At 32.3% G+C, this 22,737-nt stretch overlaps 2 protein-coding genes across 5 annotated transcripts in view; both read left to right on the top strand.

The window, feature by feature from the left end:
• The window catches only part of LOC111614914 (cytochrome P450 4C1-like), a 52,146-nt gene that overhangs the window by 20,719 nt on the left and 8,690 nt on the right, over nt 1-22,737 (top strand). For 2 of the 3 annotated variants that reach the window (XM_023356284.1, XM_023356286.1), the window contains exons 2-8: nt 17,258-17,380; nt 17,454-17,566; nt 17,635-17,723; nt 17,792-17,982; nt 18,521-18,590; nt 19,765-19,891; nt 19,961-20,158. In XM_023356284.1, the coding sequence (XP_023212052.1) occupies nt 17,258-17,380; nt 17,454-17,566; nt 17,635-17,723; nt 17,792-17,982; nt 18,521-18,590; nt 19,765-19,891; nt 19,961-20,158 (911 nt within the window). Of the gene's footprint in view, nt 1-12,398; nt 12,573-17,257; nt 17,381-17,453; nt 17,567-17,634; nt 17,724-17,791; nt 17,983-18,520; nt 18,591-19,764; nt 19,892-19,960; nt 20,159-22,737 lie in introns of those variants that run through there. The other variant, XM_023356285.1, reaches the window with a different exon arrangement.
• On the top strand, nt 78-6,719 carry LOC111614915 (cytochrome P450 4C1-like). 2 transcript variants are annotated; one of them, XM_023356288.1, is made up of 8 exons: nt 78-222; nt 297-487; nt 1,381-1,507; nt 1,576-1,776; nt 5,751-5,924; nt 5,985-6,051; nt 6,144-6,323; nt 6,389-6,719. In XM_023356288.1, the coding sequence occupies exons 3-8, from the start codon at nt 1,418-1,420 to the stop codon at nt 6,553-6,555; spliced, it is 879 nt and encodes a 292-aa protein (XP_023212056.1). In that variant the 5' UTR covers nt 78-222; nt 297-487; nt 1,381-1,417; the 3' UTR covers nt 6,556-6,719. The 2 variants fall into 2 exon arrangements, with proteins under 2 accessions (XP_023212056.1, XP_023212057.1); XM_023356289.1 differs by lacking the exons at nt 78-222; nt 297-487 and having other exon boundaries at nt 1,353-1,507.

Here is a 22,737-nt window from a genome sequence, read left to right as displayed (position 1 = left end):
TAATCTGCAGATTAACGAGTTTCCGAGCTTTAGCGGATATATATACATATATATGTCACTGCAAAAAAAAGTAAGCAAGTGAACTTTCCTTAACGAAACCAACGATGAACAGAGGCAGGAATTCAAAAAGTTTTTTTTACCATTTTACACAGGACGACTTCCTTTCTTGTATAACTGTCATATAACTGTCATTTTTCTAAACACTGTCCCTGGCTATCGACAGTAGGTAGAACCATAGCTGACTTTAACCAATTTTTCACAATCAAACTGAATATTTTCCTGTTTTTTTCGTTTAGTACTGTTCTCTTTTAGTGAAACTACTTTGTTCCGCGATACCTTCCCGAAACTTAATATGATTTTAAAACGACGTATATTTATTCATTTATAAAATATAAATATCAATTTATTTCTATGTAGACCTAACAGTAGGAGTTTCTATAAATTCTCAGACTACGAACGATCAAAAATATGTTTCTGCATTACGAAGGTAAGGAAAATTCATTTCCAAATATATTTTTTTATTTTTCAAATAATATTTACAAATGTATTAAATAATATAAAGTTAATTTATATCTGATGAAATTTTTAAAATGTACGAGTCGACTTCCGTAGAAGAAACATGAAACATACTAAATTTAGATTGTGGATCAATAACCGAATATTAAAGCTTTGTAAACTATAAATGAAGTGTTAATGCTATACCTGCTGATCATCATAAAGACTTATAAAAAATGTGTACGAAGAAGTATGAAGGAGATCGTTTCTAAACGAATAGAATGTGTTCATTTAGTATGGATTTAGGATTTTAGAATTAATTATCAGTTATATTGTTTTAAACTTTATATATTTCTACACACAAGACACAGTTTGTAACATGAAGGACAAAAGTGTAACAAGTCCACTTTCCGCAACGCATACCGTTGTTACAATAAAATCAGTAGTATTTATCCATTTTTGTATTTTTTTCCTGTTGTCGCAGTTCTATAGGAGAAGTCTTTATGATAGCGAACACTCAACGGTTAAACATCCAAACAAAATTTCAAAATATACAGTTTATCAACTTATTTCTAATATTTTTTAAAAATAAATCAATTACGTTATGAAATAAATGCGAAGTTTTTTAGCATTTTTTAAATACAAAAATAAGAANTTCTAGCATTTTTTTATACAAAAATAAGAAAAAAAACTTTTACACAAATGCATGATTTAAAGTAAATTTTAAATTATTTCAATTTAATAAATTTCTATTATGATTTTCACACGAAATATACTTTTAAAATTTATGTAGATTTAATAGTTGACAATTGTTTATTTCTATTTCTTATCCAACCTTTGCATTAATTATCTTTTGATATAATAATAATTTACATTAAAATTTAGAATTCTGAAATGTTTTCCTGCATGGTTAGTAAATCCAATGTACTGGTTTTTTCCAATTTTCTTCATGAGTAAAATAGGAAAAAATTACAAGAGAGACGTTGAAATATTTCATCGTTTCAACGAAAAGGTAAACTCAACTAGTAAATAGAATTTTTGTTTTGATTTATATAACAAATGATTTAATTTAATGTGTAGCTGTTTAAGAGAAAAAAAGAAAATTTGGTAAAAAAAATGCAGCAGCAGCAACATTCCTTAGACAAAGAGACCTGTAATGAAGAAGAACCAAAGACCAAAACAAAACAGCGTGTTATCGATTCCCTGTTGGATTTGCATGTCAAACAAGGTTTAATATCCGAAGAAGATGTTATCAGAGATATGGGAGGCACTATTTTCGCGGTAGGCATAATTTACTAAAAGTGTAATTGAAAATAATTATATAATCTTGCATTTCAATGATATTATTATTATTATCCTGAAGTAATATAATGTTTTTCTAAACAACTTATTGAAAATAAGTAATTTCACAAAGAGTTAACTCGGCGACAAAAATTATAATTAAAGTATAAGGTAAAACCAATTTCAAGAACTTTCTTGTAATTGACAAGACTGTGTTGTTTATAAAATCGCATTGCGTGCTGTCTTATCAGCGTACAGGTATGAAAGAGTACAGGGGACTTGGACTTGATTTGAGCACTTAATACTCTGCGCCAAATTGCAACTCCCTGTCAGGAGTTGCAATTTGGCGCAGAGTATTAAGTACTCAAATCATGCGCGCATAAAAAATCCAGACTTGTAGGTACTCATGGCATCGAGCACCGAATCTAGATGCTCCCGATCTTTGAAAAAAACAAAGAACATTTTGGAATATCGTGGAAGCATCGTTCTCTGGGTGCTTCCTAGCGATCTACAGATTCGTCAGTTCGTCCAACGAGAAGCCGCCGAAAGCCGTAATCAACGCCCCCGGGCCTACGGAATATTTCACCGACAGCGTCCATCCACAAGTAACGAAAACCGAATTTTTCGAACTTTATTTCGGACTTTATCCGCGCGCTTTGTGGTACTACTTCGTTTATCAAGAAATTTGTAAGGAAAATTTCTATATTTATCAAACGGTATACGATGGAGGACCTGTTTCAGTAAAGTTTTTTCACTCCCACACGACAGTGCTGACCGCTCGACTGTCGCGACACTTCCCCCCAATCGGCAAACCTAGCAGCATCGTGGACGCTTCGTGGCCATGGACGTGACCGGCGAAATCTCAAAGATCGCGCTCAAAACCAGCGATACCAAAGAAGATTGAAGAATGAGAACGAGACCTATCGTGAGCAGAGTTACCACTCCTAGCTCAGATCTGGTTTTTCGACGTTCTCTTGGTTTCTAGGTTTTTTTTTCTAATTTTCATAAATATAGGTGTTTTTTTTTAAATACGACTTTACATATACAGTAGAGTCTGGATTATCCGACCTAAAAGGGTGGGCAATATGTCGGATAAGCAAAAATGTCAGATAATAGGGAAGAATTAAGAAAAAGTTCATTAAACATCACGCTACGTTAAACGTTTAAAAGTTAAGCACCTAAACATTATACACTCATGTTTGTAATAATTGCGACACCATGAAGGAATTGTGCAAATTAATCCAAACTTACAAAAGATGTAAAGTGAGTTAAAACATGAAAATGAGTAGAATTACAAAGCCGCTTGTTTCAGGTATATAAAGGACTGTAAAGATGCATTAAAATCTGTTTATTGTATCTTCCTCTGTCTGCGGTAAACGTTTCATTGGTGGTCAATATGCCTCGTAAAAAGCGGAGGAAGCCATACCAACAACTAACGGAGTTTGTACGAAGCCGCATCGCTGGTATGCGAGAGGGTGGGTTTTCGTATCGAGAAATCGCAGCCCGATTGCAGTGTAACACCACAACAGTGATGCGTGTTTCGAAGAAACGGGCAGAGGAGAAGCAAATGAGGCGAAAACCTGGTAGTGGCACAAACAACAGCACAACGGCACGGGACGACATACATCTCATCCACACCTCATCCGCGTGGCTGTGATAGACCGTACAGCGTTTTCTCGTTTGTTAGCACAACGTTGGATCATGGTATTTTGTTATCTAGCTCCACGATTCGTTGCCCTCTGCTGCAGCATGAACTGCGTGCAAGGGTTCCTCTATGCACGATTCCTTTCTCGCTGATTCACAGATGCCTTCGCATTCAATGGGCTCAGCAACACAGCGCGTGGCGTGTTCAGTAGCAACAAGTTGTTTTTTCTGACGAATCTCGCTACAATCTGCAGTACAATGACGGAAGAGTACGCGTCAGACTTTACAGAAGGAAAGTCTGCTCCCACAATGTGCTATCCAGCGTCATACAGCACAAACGCCTGGCATCATGGTGTAAGGAGCTATTGTGTATAATTTTCGATCCCATCTAGTGCACTTTGTGGGCAACCTCAACAGTGATCGTTACATAGGGGAAATTCTGAAGCCAGATGTCCTCCCTCTTCTTCTTTTTTGACGCATTCTGGGTGCTGTATTTCAGCAGGATAATGTCCGTGCACATGTTTCTCTGACTGCACAAGCCTTCTTCAGTGCATAACAGATTTTTCGCTTATTCCATGGCCTGCTTATTCCCGAGATAAGTCGTCCATCGAGAATATCTGGAATTTCATTGGCCGGCGACTCACTCGTACAATTGGTTCGGCACACAATGAGACTTTACTTAAACAGTACAAGAGCTGTCTGTCATTTAGCGGCTGATTTAGCCCTATAAGAAATGGGACAACCAAATAATCTCCATCGGACAAAAAATTTACAGATGAAAATCTACAAATATCGTCACCAGGGGGCAGCTCTCATTAATTAAAGTTTTAAGTTTTCATCCATTTAAATATAGAAATTGGAACATGTAAAACGAATTTAAAGTATTTAATTTTGTTGTTTTTGCTCCAAGCAATTAATTAATGAATAATTTTGTCAATTAGTACCGTTTACAACATTTATCAAGGAACGATATCTGTTTTTATCTAAACTTTTCCGCGAACAATACTACCACTCGAATTGAAAAGCCTTCTAAACCCACTGTCCAGTGAGTCTAGAAAATAAGTCAAATAACGTGTTTCTAATCACTGTCTACATTGAGCAGGCAAGAAACGCTGCCTCTGCAATGAAATTTTTCTGAACAGCGGCCTACTCGATCTGTAAACCGCCGTCGGTCTCTAAACGTTGTCTCTGCAATCGGATAATTCTGTTCATTTATTGATTCAATGTTACGCCGTGTACAGGCCCTTATCGCTTAGCGAGGTTTTCCCCTTGCTATGAATGTCTGCCTAGTGCAGTTCAGACAAAATCCGCTACAGTTCGCCTTTATTATCAGTTCGAAATGGAGTGGTTCCATAATACTTGCAATATAATACCACCTTTTCCTCTATAGTAAATAATATTTGTAATTTCGGATTAATTTATAATTTTTAACTTCAAAAAATTTATAGTTTTAAAATCTGAATTTTGTCTTTTTATATTTTTATTATGTGAAATATCACAGGCAACATTTTGAATATCGAACAAAACGTTTACAAATTACTCTATATATTCTTTATTTATTTACACGTAGGAAAAGTATAATTTTGTGAAATTAAAAGTGTGTATCTATCGATGATTTTTAAACATTTCAAAGCATATTATTACGTAGAATTAAAGCGAGAAATTCGGGTGAAAAAGAATAGACGTACTTTACTTTACCAACTTCATATCGAATGCGGTTTCTATAATGATTATGTAAAATAGTAGTTTGTTAAATTGTAAATCAGTTCCGGAAGTTATTATCTGTTAGCAATTTATTTTTTCGAATAAATTGAAAGTGCTCAAAGCACAATTAAAGAATTCAAAGCACAAGTAAACACAAGTGTATTCAAAGCAAGTAATATCTGAGATAATGACCGAAAAATTTTGTAATCCGAAGTAAATGAAATCTATAATAACCGAATAACCGAAACATTTCCTAATCGGGGCAGGTATTGTATTTTGATATTGATGATTATCTACTTTTATATTGTTAGAAATAACTTTTTGAATCGAAAATGTAAAATTTGTACGTCGGGAATGTTTTGTGTCATTGTTTACATTTCTGTCCAGTTTGAAAGCTTCAAACTTGTTTTCTAATTAAAATTAATCGGTAGATCCGCGGCAATCACTTTCTTCAAGAAATCTGGTTGTAAATTATAAAGTGGTATGACAGGAATATAAAAGAATAGCGGTATTTGTCCATGTTATATCCTAATTTTACAAGTTTGTTATACAGTATTTATTTTACTGCAAATGTCAATTATGTAGAAAGCAATTTTACACTCATATTCAACGAATTTTAATATCAGGGTTACGACTCAACCGCCCACGTTGTGTCCTGGGCTCTTTATTTCCTGGGAAGATTCCACGAAATACAAGAGAAAGTGTATCTAGAGTTGCAAGAAATTTTCAAAAATGATATGAGTAGAGATATTACTATCGATGACCTGACGAAAATGATTTACTTAGAATGCGTGATAAAGGTAACTTTTTAATTTTTTTAAACACACTTAAAGATTAGATTTATATGTTACGAATTTCAGGAGTCGATGAGAATCTATTCTCCTTTCCCTTTGATTGCCAGAAAAAATCCATCGAAAATGAAAATAGGTAATTTTTTAACATCTTGTAATTTGTTCTTCAATAATAATATTTTGTATTTGATATTGATTTGAATCATAAAACCGTTATCATTGAAATAGGTAATTACGTGTTGCCTGCAAATTCGACTCTTGTCATAAATATCTATGGTATTCATCATAATCCTGCTGTTTACGAAAATCCCGAAGTGTTCGATCCAGACCGTTTTCTATTTGAAAATTATAAAATGCTTCATCCTTATGCATTTCTGCCATTTTCTGCCGGTCCACGAAATTGTTTAGGTAGGTGATTAGTGAATAAATACAAAAACAAAAGAATTATATTCATTAAAATGATTTATTTACAGCAAGTAAAAGTGCAATGATTAAAATGAAAACTATTTTAGCAAATGTTTTTCGAAATTTTAAAGTTTACTCTTTGGATCCTCAAGATAAGATCGTTACCTCTTTTGAAAGTATATTGACCCCAATATTAGGTATAAGAATGTGTGTAGAAAAAAGATATATGTTGTAAGATATGAAATAACATAAACGTTGGGATAATTTTTATTACAAATATGTATGAAAAAAGGCTATATCATATAATCTAGACGAGTGCATTTAAAAACTGTATCGAAATTTATTCATAAGTTGTAATTTATGAATGAGAATAAAATGTATTATAATTATTGTTATTAAATCTGCTTCACAATAATGCTATGTTTTGCTGTTTCTTGCATTTTATTTATTTATCACATTGATCATTTCTCATATTTAAGTTCACGTAAATTAAATTGTTGTTAACGATCTGTTGTTCGTATTTATCTGTATTTTATGTAATGGGTCGAACGTAGATAATTCAGTTAATGATGGGTTGGATACAAAATACATGTATTTTATTTTAGTATTTTTCTGATAAGCTACAGAATGAAAATTATACGAATTTAAATTTAACAAAGACATTTAAAATATTTGAAAAATTAATATGTACAGTACCTCTATTAACAGAAACACTATGATTATATGGCAGAGAGTTCGATAAACCCTGCTCGCCTGTTATATGAAACGTATACAATTGCTAAAAAAAAAAGTCCAAAAACTTAACACGATATTATATATTATAGAAGGAAAAAATTGTATTCTATAAATGAAATACAATTTTTACAACAGAATTACAAGTACAATACATCAAATTTAAAGATTGATGTTCTGCAGTTGAAAACTATAAGTCACAGTGAGAGCAAAAATGAGAACACTGAAGTAAAAATCAAAGCAATAAACTTTCTTTTGTTTCCAAATTGTTTATACGGATTCACGGAGTGAAATGTCTTGATTATAATATAAATAGTATCTGCAAAAAAATTTAAAGTATGTAATTATTATCATTATTCTTGCTTAAGTTAGGCGTTTAAGTCTATTACCGTTATATTCCATCTTGTCTTGGATTTGCCATCATCTCTTTGATTAATAAACGTTAAATCAGATAAATTTCATAGAATACTATATCTGTACGGAAATCGATTTCTTACGTCAAGCTCCCTGAATATCAAATTTAACCTGCACATTGCCTAAACAGACCCTCACAAATTATTTATTTCTTTGTCTAATTCTTGATGTTTTGAAATTAGAATTTATTATGTGTGTGTAATAGGTTTTTCGATAAATGAACTAGCAAATATATACTTTTCCTATATCAATTTCCAGTTTAAATTATTTTCGAATTCAGAAATGAACTCGAAATTGAGTCGGTTCTTTGACTTATAACATTTTACTTAACATAAATTTGAAACTTAGAGTATTTTCGTCTATTGGTAAACTTGGTAATTTTAACAATAGGACAGTTATCAGACAGATAAACAAAACAGACTGGAAATTTATAGGTTCACAATTTTTTTTCAAATTGCGACTCAAAAATTTTTTAAATTTTTTAAAAATTTTGTGATAGATAAAATAATGCTTGTTGATTATAAACGAGAATCGTCACAATGCCTGATGTTTTTAATTATTTTATATTTAAAAAATTACGTGACTTCCGGTCCACATCAAAGTTTTTAGTACCGTTAGTCGGTTGACTTGGACCTTAAGCTCTTTCTTTCTTGCCTTGATTTTCATGTATTAAATTACTCTGTTCTCGAGATTAACGAAGGACAGTATGGGCAAAGTTATAGACAGAGACAGATGATTGCGGCAATGTATAAGTCTATAATGTAAAACTGGCAGCCTAATGATATACAGGTATTTGTAATGTATCACGTTAGTTACGTTCCTAAAAAGTGTCGTATAATGCGAATCTGTGATATAAGAAACAAAGGACTTATGTAAAATAAATGTTATGTTCCATAAGTTAAGAAAAGTATACAATTTGTTTTCACTAATAAGAGAAATGTATTTAATAAAGCAATGGATAATTTATTTTCAATCAGCAATTTCGATGCGCCACTCCACGACGAAAACAAGCTTAAACAATGGCGTTGTCGAACAGTGCATACTCGGTAAGTTATCTTACAATTTTTTGTTTATAGCGTAGTTTATATGGATTATTCTCAAAAAATTATACGTGTTTTGTAAATGTTGAGTCGGATTAGTCTAGAATCGATTAATTTTATGGAAGAAACTTTTCGAACAGCCGTTGTCCGTAAACTGCGTACGTGCCGGGCTGTGATTGGCTCATGTATCTAAGGACTCGTACAACATGAAGTTCATAAAAAACAGAACGTATCTACCGTGTTATGGGGTGGTCCGCTGTAATTTGTCGAAATGTGGTTCTATTTTCGAGACGAAAATAACTAAATCATTTTTTAATTGAAGCCTATTTCTCTTTTTAGTTTTTATGTCCACCATTCAAAAGAACGTTAATTCACATAGGTAATAAGTAGCGAATGGCACTAATAAATTTAAAGCCTCTTTTGCCGGTTCTGGATACATTTGTTTTCTCTTCATCCAGAAGACGTCAATATCTTGCGAATGAAATTCCATTTTAAGCATGTCGTCACCAGCTAAAGCTATAGGATTTTCTTTCATCTTCGTGGTTAGATCAGCCAGTTGTACTGACATAGCCATGAAAAGATTTGATTATATCCATTGTCAGCTTTAGAGTCCAGTTTTGGAAAGTAAGTTAATAGTTTCTCTTTCAAATTATGCAAGCTCTGTATCGTGCAAGGAATGTGAGAACTTACTACTAACAATTGGTCAATTGCAGTTTCTTCGACAACCTTCTGAATACAAGGGAAATAGTCATATATATTTTGTTGCAATGACGTTGACCACAAACAAATTTTGCGAAGAATCCTTTGATTTTATCTTTAGCTGTCAGAATGTTTTCTTCTCTCCCTTGGAGTTTTTTTAAATATTTAAGTGACTAAAAAGATCAGCAAGAAATGCTAATTTTAGGAGCCAAACAGGATCACATAAATAATTTGCATATTCAGATTTAGCACCTTGTAAAAACAATAACAATTCAGTTTTCAGTTTTAGAACTCTTGTCAATACCTTCCCTTTGGATAGCCACCTGACCTCTGTAAGATCAGATTCTGATGGAGCAAACCCACGTCTTCACAAATGATTCTGAACAGTCGGGTTTGCAACTCTTTACCTTTAATATAGTTTCCAATTTTGATCACCTCTTTAAGGTGATTTGAGCACGTCATTTAAATCAGAAGGTAAAATCTTGGCTACCAGAGCATGTCGGTGAAGGAAGCAGTGTGTCCATAAGACATTTGGCATTATTGATTTTAATTTTACAACGAGTCCTCTTTCTTGTCTAGTCATAACTTTAGCGTCATCGCTACAAATGGCGACACATTTTGTCCAATCAGTCTAGTAGTTGCGAGTGCTCTCTAAAAACATGTCGTACAAACACTGACCTGTGGTGTTTGCAGAAAGTGAATAAAATGTCTTCTGTGATACTTTCATCTGCTCCAAGCGCACAAGTACAGTACTTCTTTTGCTCTCTAGTATTCATGATTTGTTTACCTTGGCTGCTTTAATAGAAACAGCCCAATAATTCGGCAGTTCGTTTGTTTTTAATAATCAGGTTTATGAAGAAACACTTCATACTTGCAAACTTCATACTGGTTTGTATCCTTGCCTAATTTGCACAAACTGGCATCATGCACTTATTGAAGCTACTGGGCAAGGCTAAATATTAAGACAGCATAAGCACAATTATTCCAGATATTACAGGTACCGATGACAAGTAAAGAATTTGAATCTTGCCATAAAAAAGCCACATTTTGATTATTGACTATTTGTGACATGCCATTACGAGCAAAAATTTGAAAAAGTAATATGTAGGTTTAAAATTAATAAATACAAATGTATTCTGATCGTTTATAAGTTAATTATACTTTCTATTTGCAAAATTTCCTGAACCGTAACACAAAATAATAAAAAATAAATTTTCAAGAAATTTGCAAGATTTCCCAGGGTGATAAGATACTTTACAAGATATTTTCTGGGTTAAAAAAAAACAACCGGGATCACAGGAACCCGTTTGAGAAACCCTAAAGCGCACAATCCAGGACTTCCCCTCTCCTTATCACTCGTTATGCGAAACTTCGCTCGTTATGCGAAACTTCGCTCGTGTCATTTAGACCTAAAAAAATTCGTTTTTTTCGTTATGAGAAACACTCGTTATTCGAAGTGCTCGTTAAACGAGGTTCAATTGTACTAAGCTGTTAAATAAAAAATGGTAACGCAGAATGAGAAAAAGTAGCGCCATCTGACCAACAATTGGACTTAGGACAATATAATAATTAATAACATTAATAAACAATATAAGAGCATGAGAGTATGAAAACTAATATTAATAACGACAAAAATAATGAAAAAAAAATTCTAAATACTAAACAATTCCACGTGTTATGAAGTCACGCCATCTGTGGAGAAAGAAAAAAACTAAACAACCTACGTACGGATTTATGGTTATATTTATAATTCTTATTTGCAAAGGCCAAGTGGTTTTTAAATTAACGTCTCTTTGGTGGACACTTATTTGATTAAGTGTGAATGTATTACCGATACACGACCTTTTTTCTCCTAAACCTTGACTGTTCTTCTATTAATATTGCGGTATAAAAGTTTCCATTTTTTGTTATTTGAAGACAATTCGTCCAAGTAGGAATCACCATTTATTAGTTTTCTGCATTCTAGACGAAACAATTTCGGCGACCGACCTTCCTTTCCAGGCTTTTAGAAGTCCTTTAAAAAACACTTCCAATTAAAAATACAAAAATTTTCTAAAATCGGAAATTTTCTAAAATTTTCTAATATTTTCTAAAATGGTGGTTTTCGAATGTCTTTCCTTCTATAATCTGTACCCTTTTTTCATCTCATTACTTCTTCGGTGTTGTTTATATGGAGATTTTAGCTCAATTTAGGCTCTTTCTCCGAGTAGACTTGTGTGTGTATGATCGCTATGCGACCGATTTGTCAGCCCGTATCCGAACGGCCTATACGTACGCGCGGGAAATAATGCCTTCCGGGAGGACTTTTATGGGGAACTAGCCTCCTATTCAGTCGTTATTGGCAAGGAGAAAACCCGGAAAACTCCAAGCAGCCAGCCTGTCCCTTCCGAACTTCCCAGTGTTTAGGGTCTGGTCACCGCTATGAGCGGTAACGGAGACCACTCGCCCACTGGTGGGGGCATCTGTACCCTTTGGGGTGTTTCTATCTTTTATCCACAGACAAGTGAGCGCTGGAAAATGTAGATCAAAAAGGTTCCCCCTGGTGACGATACTTTACAGTCATAATTGATAAGTTTTTTTTACTTGGACAATTTGTCCAAGTAAAAAATAAAAAGAACCATCGGACGAAAAAAAAACTTATAAAAAGTTTCTATGTTAAATTTGATTTTACGTGAAATCTTCGTCTTAAGAAAAGTAAAGGTTCTACACTATACAAATAAATTGTAGGAAAATTTTCGTATTTGGTAAAATTTTCATTTCCATTTTGTAAAGCGTAAAAAATTTGTAAAAGAAAAAATTACTCTAAAAGTAAATAAGAAAAAAAATTGAAGTAAAATATCTCTGTTAAATAACAGAACCGGTTATGGCTCAGGTATCGTTTTCGGAATAGATTATGTCCTTACCTTTAATAAGTCAACCATAACATAAATTAAAGTAGTATTTAATCATTGTATAACTACTATCAAAATGTATTCTAATTACTACCACGTTTTAAATAAAAATGTGCTGTTTCCAAGCTCAAGGGAAAAAAATAAGAGAAATTGGCTCTCTTATAGTGCGAAGTTAGTCTTCTATAATTGGCAGACTGTAAACCACGTGGAAGAAAAACTCTGATTCTGATTGGCTTTATTTGGCGCTTGTTGTTTTACGCATAAATATTTTATTATCACGTACGGCATCGAAAACTGCAGATCAAAATAAATATTGATAATGTCTGTGTTGAGTTTATTCCAAATCCTGTTAAGTTTAATTATTATTTCTCTTTTTGTGATATATTCATTAGGAAAGAAATGGAGAAACAGAAGGAAACAACAGAAAAATGACTCGATTTTGAACAAATATGGAGAGAATTCGTCTGTATCTGGAGGTAAGCGAATAATTCAATATTTTTTATTATTTTAAATTTTAAATACCATTAATTTAACACGACAGAAGTGGTCAATTAATGTTAAATTAAGAACTAATGTTAAAGTGCCAGATTTGATCATTAATATCTCCAAGACTAACCAACTGATTTGGATGAAATTTGAATCATTTATTGTCCGTGATTAGAAGTACGGAAGTGCTAAAGTTTGAATAAATTATTTGAATCGTTTTCGGCAATTACAAATTCTGAAATTTCTATGTGATCCACAACAAAAGGGATTTTTGCGACACCAAGCTACTGGTATATCTATAATAAGTCTGCGTACACTTAAAAGTTCTTTCGACAGCCGACCAACTTTTTCTTGGTCCCTTTGAAGGTTTTATTTCAAAATATGGAGTGTTTATAAAATTATGAGCTCAATTTTTAAATATTAACATTTTATTTGTCGATTGTCTACCTGAAATAATGTCTGATTTTACTTTTGTGGTTCTTATTCACATATACGTAGAAAAGAAAAGTATGGGAATCGTGTTAGAGTACTTCTTCACAGTGTTTTGTAATTCTTCACTTATAAGAATGTTTGTCTACTACTGTATATAAAATGTTCGTGTGTCTCTGTTGTTAACTTTGTATTATATTATATTATATTTTTATCTGTGACGATGCTTATTTCTTCGATTTATAATTATGATGACATCTTTTTCCAAAACTTCCTGTAGTTGTAGTCTGTGTAATTTACACTTTATTCACACGTTGAATCTAAATCTGTTTCCCTATTCTTATGCCACAACTTTCAAACGTTCCATGTATTTAGATGTTTATGCTGAGCTCTACTTTTTCAATTTGGTTTTACCACTTTTTTGAGGGTTAAAATTGGTTTATCATTATTATTTTAAAAGTATTATTAGCTTCGGTTTCTTACAATAACTTAAAACAAATTTTTGTCGGTTGACTTATACACAGTTACTCTGTTTAATACAAAAACATAAAATAATAGTTAAGTACATGAATAAAACATGGATTCTGATAATTCGAATTACAGCTTTCGAGTGCCAGTACTTCTCGTTTATCTTTGGTGTGGCTACTTTGATTAATAGTCTCAATTTTACTTAATGTTACATCAGCCAATCTTCTTGTCAATTCAATGTTTGTGGGAAATCATGGTAATTGTCTTTAGCGTGATTCCTCTTCCAAATATTTAAAGGTGTTTTTTTTGCAAATCTTGTTTGGTTTTTTGAATCGTAGCCATAATAGCATCTACTAGAATCAATGCAGTCGTCGTACATTTTCTTCACTTTTCTAATGTTATCACAAAAACCTTTAACTTTACCTGAACAATAACTTTGTGTCGATTGTGAGTCTTTCATGTTAAACTTGAAACCTTTATTCTGTGGGCTTTTGAATGTCATAGTCTTAGCACTCTGTGAATTGGCTCACTTTCTTATATTCATACTTCATTAGATTTTTTCTTGTAATCGTGGTTCTAAGACCATCAGTTTATTTTGTTAGCTGTGCCAGTTTCTTAAATTTGTACATGATAAACGTGTTTCTTATACTTTAAATTACTGAAGAATTGTGTAAAAATTGACGAAAAGTTTATTATCAACAATTTGGCTACCATTTTTACTTCAGTAATAATACAACTAATAAATTTTACAATTAGGCAATAATATTTGGCATTAAAAAAAGTCCAGCAGTAAATTACGAAAAGTTACCGATTATTAATAGATTTTATTTTAAAAAATCACTTTTATATATAAATTATACTACTAATAAAATGTGTATAATAAAAAGTAAAGTTTTTATCAAGTTATAAGTTTATATCTCCCTATTTCTGGACCTTAATTAAATTACTAAAATTTAGTAGGATCAATGACGATTAATACACAAGTCACCGTGCCCAGTTTTCTTTGTTTAATATTTACTCCAAGAAATAAAACGTTTTTTAAGAAAGTAAAATATCAAAACAGATGGCGCAAAACGCAGTTTTTAATGTTGCTGGGAAAGGTAAGCAACTGGTTGCTTGAGTTTTAACGTTCGGTTTGAATTTCTATTGCTTTATTTACTGCTTTCTTTTAGTAAATTCAATGCATCTGACTTGTGTGACTTATTTATGTAAAAGTATTATCTATATTCTTATTTTTTTAAAGTACAGTATCAATATTATTAGACTTGTTCCTTTAGGATTGTTATTCTACAGAGATTTGACACCGGTTTTCATACTCGAAAATTTAACTTTGTCGAATATTTTAATTATGATGTATTTACTTACCATGTATAAGTTTTAAATACTTTTCAATGTTGACAATTAAACATTTTTTTATTTTTTGCTGTAAACCATAAGCTTGTCTTTAACCACATACGCCGTCTACAATCTTTTTCACCGGATCCGAACTATTTTATTTTCCGCTCGATTGGTTTGATCGCCATCTTGTTTTGTAGACGGATAGCATCTAATAAAAGGTCATTTCTGCAATGGAAGACCGTTGTTTTTTGTGATTCGACATGGCAAAATTCAAAATATCTTGGTCTTTTCTTTCTATTTTTATATATAAATTCGTCAGCCATGTATTGAATGAAATTCTTCTATAAAGCAGTTTCGAAATCAGGAAAAGGAGAATATTTATCGAAATTGCTTGTATTGTTTAAAAAATTGCTTATTGTGATTACCTAACAATAAGTCTGAAAGTTTCGCATCTCAATTTTTTTAGAAGTAAAGTTAAAATCAAGGTTTTTCATTTCAATAGGAATTTGTTACTTGAATACAAATTTATCAATACGGTCAAGGAAAAACAACAAAGTGAAGGTAATTGCTGTAAAATTAACTCATTATTATATTCTTATAGTTCCTCGAATTTATTCATGCGTGTTACATTTAAATTTCTATTTTACTGAAACAAAGAACAATCAATAAGAATGGAAATTTCCACCGAGTTATAATTATTATTCTGAATTTTTTAATTTATATTTTTAAAAATTTAAAACAGTAAAAAAATAAAAAATAAAATAATTTGTTACTATAAAGTATAAAGTGAGTATAAAGTAACAAAATTTTTAAAGATGCCGAAGTGTTTGGCTACGCACTCCAAACAAAACTTGAGGCCCGCTCACGTTTTCTTATATATCGAGCTTATATAGATAAATATTGGGAAAAATCGTAATCTTGTCAGGATTTTTCGCGGATTAACGCGCGTTTAAATACTATTAAATAAATTTAGATAGGAGGGCTATTCCTATTAGTGGAGCGTTGTGTAAACGAGCGATAAGATCAAATTTATGACATACGATACATAACTATTATGCTGTAATTCGAAATAACTGTAGACCTATGAATTCTTACTGTCGATTGACTGTCTGCATGTCTGTCCTTAATGTCAAGAAGGCGATGAGATATACGAAGAACCAGACAAGCCGTGGAAATCCTCTGCACGTGCGGCCCTGAATAACAATTTACGAATTTTCGTTGAAAATCAAAGTCATGTTATTTCAATTCAAATATTTTTTCCTGAAAAGGATTAGATAGATGACCGGCACGATCGTAATGTTAAAGGAAAAGAATGATGTACAGGGGTAAACAATCACTAATTTGAGTCGAGGGCTTATATTTAAAATTAAATAAATAAGAATATGACAAAAAAATTGCTGCTTGTCATTCTGACGATGTTGCAACTTTATAACACCAACTTTCCAAATAACCCAAATAATGTCAAGACATGGGAACTTCAGTTGTTATCTCAAAAGACAAAAGACAGACGGACTTTGTACTTATCAAACGAATCAAGAAGATAACACGGAGCATGTTTTGTTCCACTGTCTCCACTACAGTAGGCAAAGGAAGGTGTTAATAGACTCTGTGCGAACAGCAAATGAACTGTAGCCTTGCCTATTAAAAAATTTAACGTGTAGCAAAAGACTATTTAATGCACTAAAAAACTTTGTCACTAGCATAAAAATCCTCGACTAAATTTATAGTGTTCGCCTACAACTACAAGGTGTTTACTTTCTGCACAAGTTTTATCTTTGTAATTCTGTATCCCTAGAATTGTACATGGGTCCTCTTCGTTTTTATAAGTTTTTAAAACACTATATTATTGTATGGGTACACAATCTGTAAATATATCACTAAACAAGGGCTTCTTATTTGTTAACTTTGTACTACAATCTCATATGTCTTCAGGGTAAATTGATGTATATTTTCCAAAAGTGTACAACTACATTTCTGTAAAATCTATACTTGTACGAGTTTAAATTAGTAACCGTAGTTTTTAATTTAGAATATATCTTCTTTGTATCTGCTAAATTTATTACATCATTAATACAGTGTATTGCTACAATAACTGAAAGCTCAAAACTCGGCATGTATTGATAACTCTTCAGTGTAAATACTGTATTCAAATTTTGTACATACGTTTTCTTTGTAAATATTTTCTTTCTTTGGTTGTAAAAAAGCATCGCGGTGACCATCGGGTCGCATCGAATATCTTAAATAATTAACTTTCATTCTGTCCTATCTCGCTTCATTTCACCTTCAACCTGAACCCTTCCTAGAACATTTACTCTTTTTTTTTCATGTTTCTTGGGCTATACCAAAGAGTGCGGCCAGTAAACAATTCTCTACTGACGATGTCGCAATAATGATTGCTTATTATCAACTTTCATTTTTATAATAGACATTAATTTTTCAGAAAATAAAGACAACGGGCAGGAGTTAAAAATGAATCTTCCGACTATGTCCTTTTTACCATTTTTGTGGAACATTGCATTTTCTCAACGTGACAAGCAATACCACGATTCATACATCGGAATACGTATGTCATTAATATTTTATTGGGTAATTTGACTGTTTATGAATAGATGATATAATTTTTCGTAACTTTTTAGTAAGTTTAAATATATCTGCGGGACTCTCTATGCTATTTCCAAACGAGAAAGTTGCCTGTATAAATATACTTGGATATAAATTAATTTTTTTCTTACATCCAGAATCTGCAAAGGTAATAAACACGCCTAGTTATGTAATATATTCATTACGAATGTAAATATTTAGTATAACGTTTCGTAGGAAGTGTTAAAAAGCAAAAGTTTAATCAATAAGGATTCTACATGTGATTTCTTCAAGCCACTTCTCGGAAACAATACTTTTTTTTGCAGGTAATGCATTATTTGATATTCAGTTTAAATATCATTGTTTACAGTTTTTTGAATTTAATTAAATAAAGTTCTGACGATGATTGGAGAAGAAGAAGAAAATATTTAGCTCCGCATGGACAAGTTTGGAATCTGAAAGATGATCAAGATATATTTATGGAGCATTCAAACGTCTTAGTCGAAAAGCTCAAACAATTACAGGAGAATGAAATATTCGATATTCTGGAATGGACTAAATATTGCACTCTCGATATTATTGCAGGTATTTCTAATGTAAAATATTTAATTAAGAATTATAAATAATTATTTTTTTATACGTAAACATTAAATAAGTGTTTATTTTTTTCTGTTATTGTTCGTCATGTAGAAAAAGTGTGAAATGAATTTTAAAAAATAATGTATAGGCCTATACATATTTGTGTCACTGTAACAAAAGTAAGCTACCGAACTTCCTTCAATGAAACCAACAATGAAAAGGGGCGAAAATTCAAATAGTTTTTTACCACTTACATGTTTCACGGTAATTAGTCGTGTAAATTCTGACGCACAACACGACTTCCTTTCTTGTGTAACTGTTATTTTTATTAACACTATCCCTGTCTAGAGACAGTAGTTATAACTATAGCTGACTTTAACCAATTTTCTACTACCAAACTAATTAATTTCATTTTTTGTATACTACTGTTTTCTTTTAGTAAAATTACTTTGTTTTGTGATACATTCACGACACGGAATATTTTTTTCAAACGTCGTATATTTATTTATTTAAAAAATATAAATATCAATTTACTTCTATGTAGAACTAACAGTAGGAGTTTCTCTACATTCTCAGACTACGAACGATCAAGAATATGTGTCTGCAATGCACAGGTATGGAAAATACAGTTCCAGATATATTTCTTCACTTTTCAAATAATAATTAACATGTAATATCTATATCAAATAATATAAAGTTAGTTTATATTTGATAAAATTTTTAAAATCTTTAAGCCAAATTCAATAGTAGAAACGTGAAACATTCTAAATTTTGATTTATATAGTTAATTTCATCAATTAACCAAATATTAAAGCTTTGTAAATTATAAATAAAGTGTAAATGCTATACCTACCTAGGTACCATATCAGAATCCTGATGTAAGCGAGCACCCGGAGCAATTTAATAAGTGGTTAGTACGTGCCGAGGTGTATCCTACGAAGTTACATTCATAGTGGTTCCACGTTGCCTTCTCTGGAGCGCGACATTACGGGAGGGAAAAAAATGCTTTCAGGAAGGTCTTGTAAGGGAAACTGGCCCCTAGTGAAGTGTTACTAACGTGGAGAAAGTTCGGAAAACTCCACGTGGTCAGCACGACCGAACTCCCAGTGTTTAGCAACGGAACCGCTCGGCCACTGGAGGGCGTGATCTTCATCAGGAGTTGTAAAAAATGTGTACGAAAAAGTATGAAGGAAATCGTTTCTAAATAAACAGAATGTGTTAATTTAGTATGGATTAAAGATTTTAGCATTAATTATCAGTTATAATGTTTACAACGTAAACTTCATGCATTTCCTACACACGTGAGACAATTTGTAACCTGAACGACAAAAGTGTGACGGATCAACTTTCCTGCAAAGCGTACCGTTGTCGCAATAAATAACTAGTATTTATCTATTTTTGTGTATTTCTCCTATTGCCTGAATACTATAGGAGAAGTCTTTATGATAACACTTAACGTTTAAATATTCATTCATAATATGAAAATATACAATCCATCAACTTATTTCTAATATTTCTAAAAAATAAATTAATTACGATATAAAATAGCATTTTTGAACATGAAAAATGCAAAAGTTGCATTTATTAACATTTATGATTTAAAGTATGTATTTTTTTATTTTAAATAATATCAAATTAATAGATTTTTATTATGTTTTTCATACGAAATATAATTTTAAATTTTGTGTAGATTTAATAGTTGACAATAGTTTATTTCTATTTCTTATACAAACTTTAAATTTGCATTAATTATTTTTTGATATAATAATAATTTACATTAAAATTTAGAATTGTGAAATGTTTTCCTGTATGGTTAGTAAATCCATTGTACTGGTTTTTTCCAATTTTCTTCATGAGTAAAACGGGGAAAAATTACAAAAAAGACATTGAAATAATTCATCGTTTCGACGAAAAGGTAAACTCAACTAGTAAATAGAATTTTGTGTTTTGATTTAAGTAATGAATGATTTAATTTAATGTGTAGCTGTTTAAGAGAAGAAAAGAAAATTTGGTGAAAAAAATGCAGCAGCAACATTCCTTAGACAAAGAGACACATAATGAAGAAGAACCAAAGATGAAAACAAAACAGCGTATTATCGATTCCCTGTTGGATCTTCATGTCAAACAAGGTTTAATATCGGAAGAAGACGTTATCAGAGATATGGGAGCTACTATTTTCGCGGTAGGCATAATTTACTAAAGGTATGATCGGGAATAATTATAAAATCTTGCATTTCAATATTATTTTTATTATGCTGAACTAATATAATGTTATCTAAACAACGTATCGAAATATAAGTAATTTCACAAAGAGTTAACGCAGCGACAAAAATTATAATTAAAGTATAACGTAAAACCTATTTCAAGAATAATCATAATTACTTTCTTGTAATTGACAACACTACGTCTTGTTTATAAAATCGCATTGCCTGTTGTCTTACCAGCATAGAGGTATGAAGGAGTATACATGTCAGGAGTTGTAATTTGGCGCAGAGTATTAAATGCCCAAATCATGCGCCCTTAAAAACAGTTGACTTGTAGGTAACGCTTTTATTGTCATAGAACGCAATGTAACGGCGTTCAACCACCTTTTTAAAATATATTTTATAAGTTTTAACAGAATTTTTGAAAATTTGATGTTTGGTCCGCGGTGAATCGCTCTGTTGAGCATAGAAGATCGGCAGCAAAATTATTAAAACGGTCCCGCTCCTGCTTGCGTGCCAAATCTTGTGTACGATGCATGTAATATGTTATTAGAAATCTAATGAGCGTTTCACCATGCTTGTTTCTTAAAAAAAGCTCTGCTTGTAAGTACTTCTGAAACCGAGAACAGAGTCAAGATAATATTCAAAATGGCGACACTCTCTACAAACAGGCAGTAATGCGAGATTTGCGCATATGTTGCTCGTTGGAAAATTGGAAACACAAATAATGTGAAATCGAATTTTGACAAATGAATCTTTGAAAAGACCCATTTAGCTCTTTCGTGTTATTCCCCACACATTTCTGGTTGTCACGTGCTGACTTTGACCGATTGACCGGACATGTCTCGTTTCATCAATGGAACGTTTTTGATACTAAATTGCCCATCGTTATAATTTTATATTAAAACTAACTTTCGAAATATGATATGTTTTCTTTTTACATTTATCAATATACGAGGTATATATATTATTTGAACAAAAAAATAATAAAATAATTTTGGACGATACAATAGCCACGATTATTTTTTCAAAAACGGGAAATTTTCGTTAGGCATAGGCAAAAATTTAATCTGGAGCGACACGCAACGGAGAGAAATTTTGAAATTGGATAGGTTAATGTCTCTTGGTCGTGGCCGTGGCCGGCGATGTTTCAAAGATCGCGCTCAATAGCAGCGATACAAAAGAACAGTGTTTTTCAACCTGTGGGTCGCGACCCCCAGAGGGGTCGTGAAGCTTTACACGGAGGGTCGCGGGTAAAAGAATAAGACAAGTGTTTGTAGGTCCTACACTACATTAAAAAACTACAATTTCAGTGAGAATGCTGTACCTGTTTATTATACAGTACAGTTGGTTTTTTGATCGACATTCAGGCCTCAACGATGGGTATAGTCAGGGTAGGGCCCGGGTGGGTACGGGCCACCCCAGAAAATGATAGCCTAATAGTGTTCAGCTGACTTGCAAAAAGAAGTATTAAGTAGAAAAGTAGAAGTTGAAAATTTTCATCCTAAACGAAAAAAAAATGTTAACAGCACCCCGAGCCCAATGTTATAATGAAAAAGAAGTTTCACAGTTTACGTGTCTAAAGTTATTGTCGATTTTTTTCAAATTCACGTTTTAATGAACAATAATTTCTCTCAACAGAAAAAAATGAAATAGATAGTTTTTAAAATTACTGATATAGTTTTAATATGGCCCTAGGGGGTCGCCAGAATTTTTTAACTTGTAAAGGGGTCGCGTATTCAAAAAGGTTGAAAAACACTGCCTTAGGCCATCTTGTCATCAGGTTCAAAGGCACTAACTCTTACGTTATTGCCTCTGAGCTCAAACATTGCAAACACAAAAAAATTCCTTGGTGGACCCTGAAGTAGAAGACAAAAACAAAGTTAGGTGAATAAAAAAAAATTTAGGAATGAACAAGACCCAGATATTAAAGTCATATTTATAGACCAGCATAGGCACGAACACAACGCTTACGAAACCCTTATAAATAAAACAAGGACTAACACTTGAAAGGATTTCTGTACCAACACTGGCGGTCTAACTCCTGGTCTGAACCATACTACTAAGCTTCAGTGGCGTGCCGTCATTAGAAACGTTGGAAGCGCCGCTTCCCTCGTATTCTTTAAAGAATAAATAAATATCAATTTTAATTATATGAAAATAATCGCACAATATTTTATTATAACCGCATTATGTATCTTATTACAAATTTCTATACTACACGTGGAAAAAAAAATTGCTATTGTATATACGAATGTTAGTGGCTGAGTGTGATCTCCTGTATTTTCAGATTACGAAAAGCCAGATTTGCCCATGCGCTTTACAGAGCACCAATCTTACTTGGTTTAGCCGGTGGAAGCCTACGGCCTTGGGTGAAAGCTGCACACATATAAAGATTCCAATTCTATCAAGGACCAGTTCTGGGCTGTTAGCCGCCTGCCCGCTAGATATTTCGATTACGTGAATAACGAGTAGATTTATAACTTAACCCAACCGATAAGAATTTACTGGTATGTTTTTACGATAGTTCTGTATAGTTGACAGGAGTTAAAAAAAT

This window comes from Centruroides sculpturatus, unplaced genomic scaffold, assembly GCF_000671375.1.
Source record: "Centruroides sculpturatus isolate CEXI.00-Female unplaced genomic scaffold, Cexi_2.0 scaffold1986, whole genome shotgun sequence".
NCBI classification, from domain to species: domain Eukaryota; kingdom Metazoa; phylum Arthropoda; class Arachnida; order Scorpiones; family Buthidae; genus Centruroides; species Centruroides sculpturatus.
This window is presented reverse-complemented; position numbering and strand designations above follow the sequence as displayed.

Excerpts from the sequence above, each read along its gene's own strand:
- LOC111614915 (XM_023356288.1), top strand. The coding sequence starts at position 1,418 with ATGTACTGGTTTTTTCCAATTTTCTTCATGAGTAAAATAGGAAAAAAT. Across the intron at positions 1,777-5,750 it reads TGGGAGGCACTATTTTCGCG|GGTTACGACTCAACCGCCCA; the intron begins GTAGGCATAATT and ends TTTTAATATCAG. Across the intron at positions 5,925-5,984 it reads ACTTAGAATGCGTGATAAAG|GAGTCGATGAGAATCTATTC; the intron begins GTAACTTTTTAA and ends TACGAATTTCAG.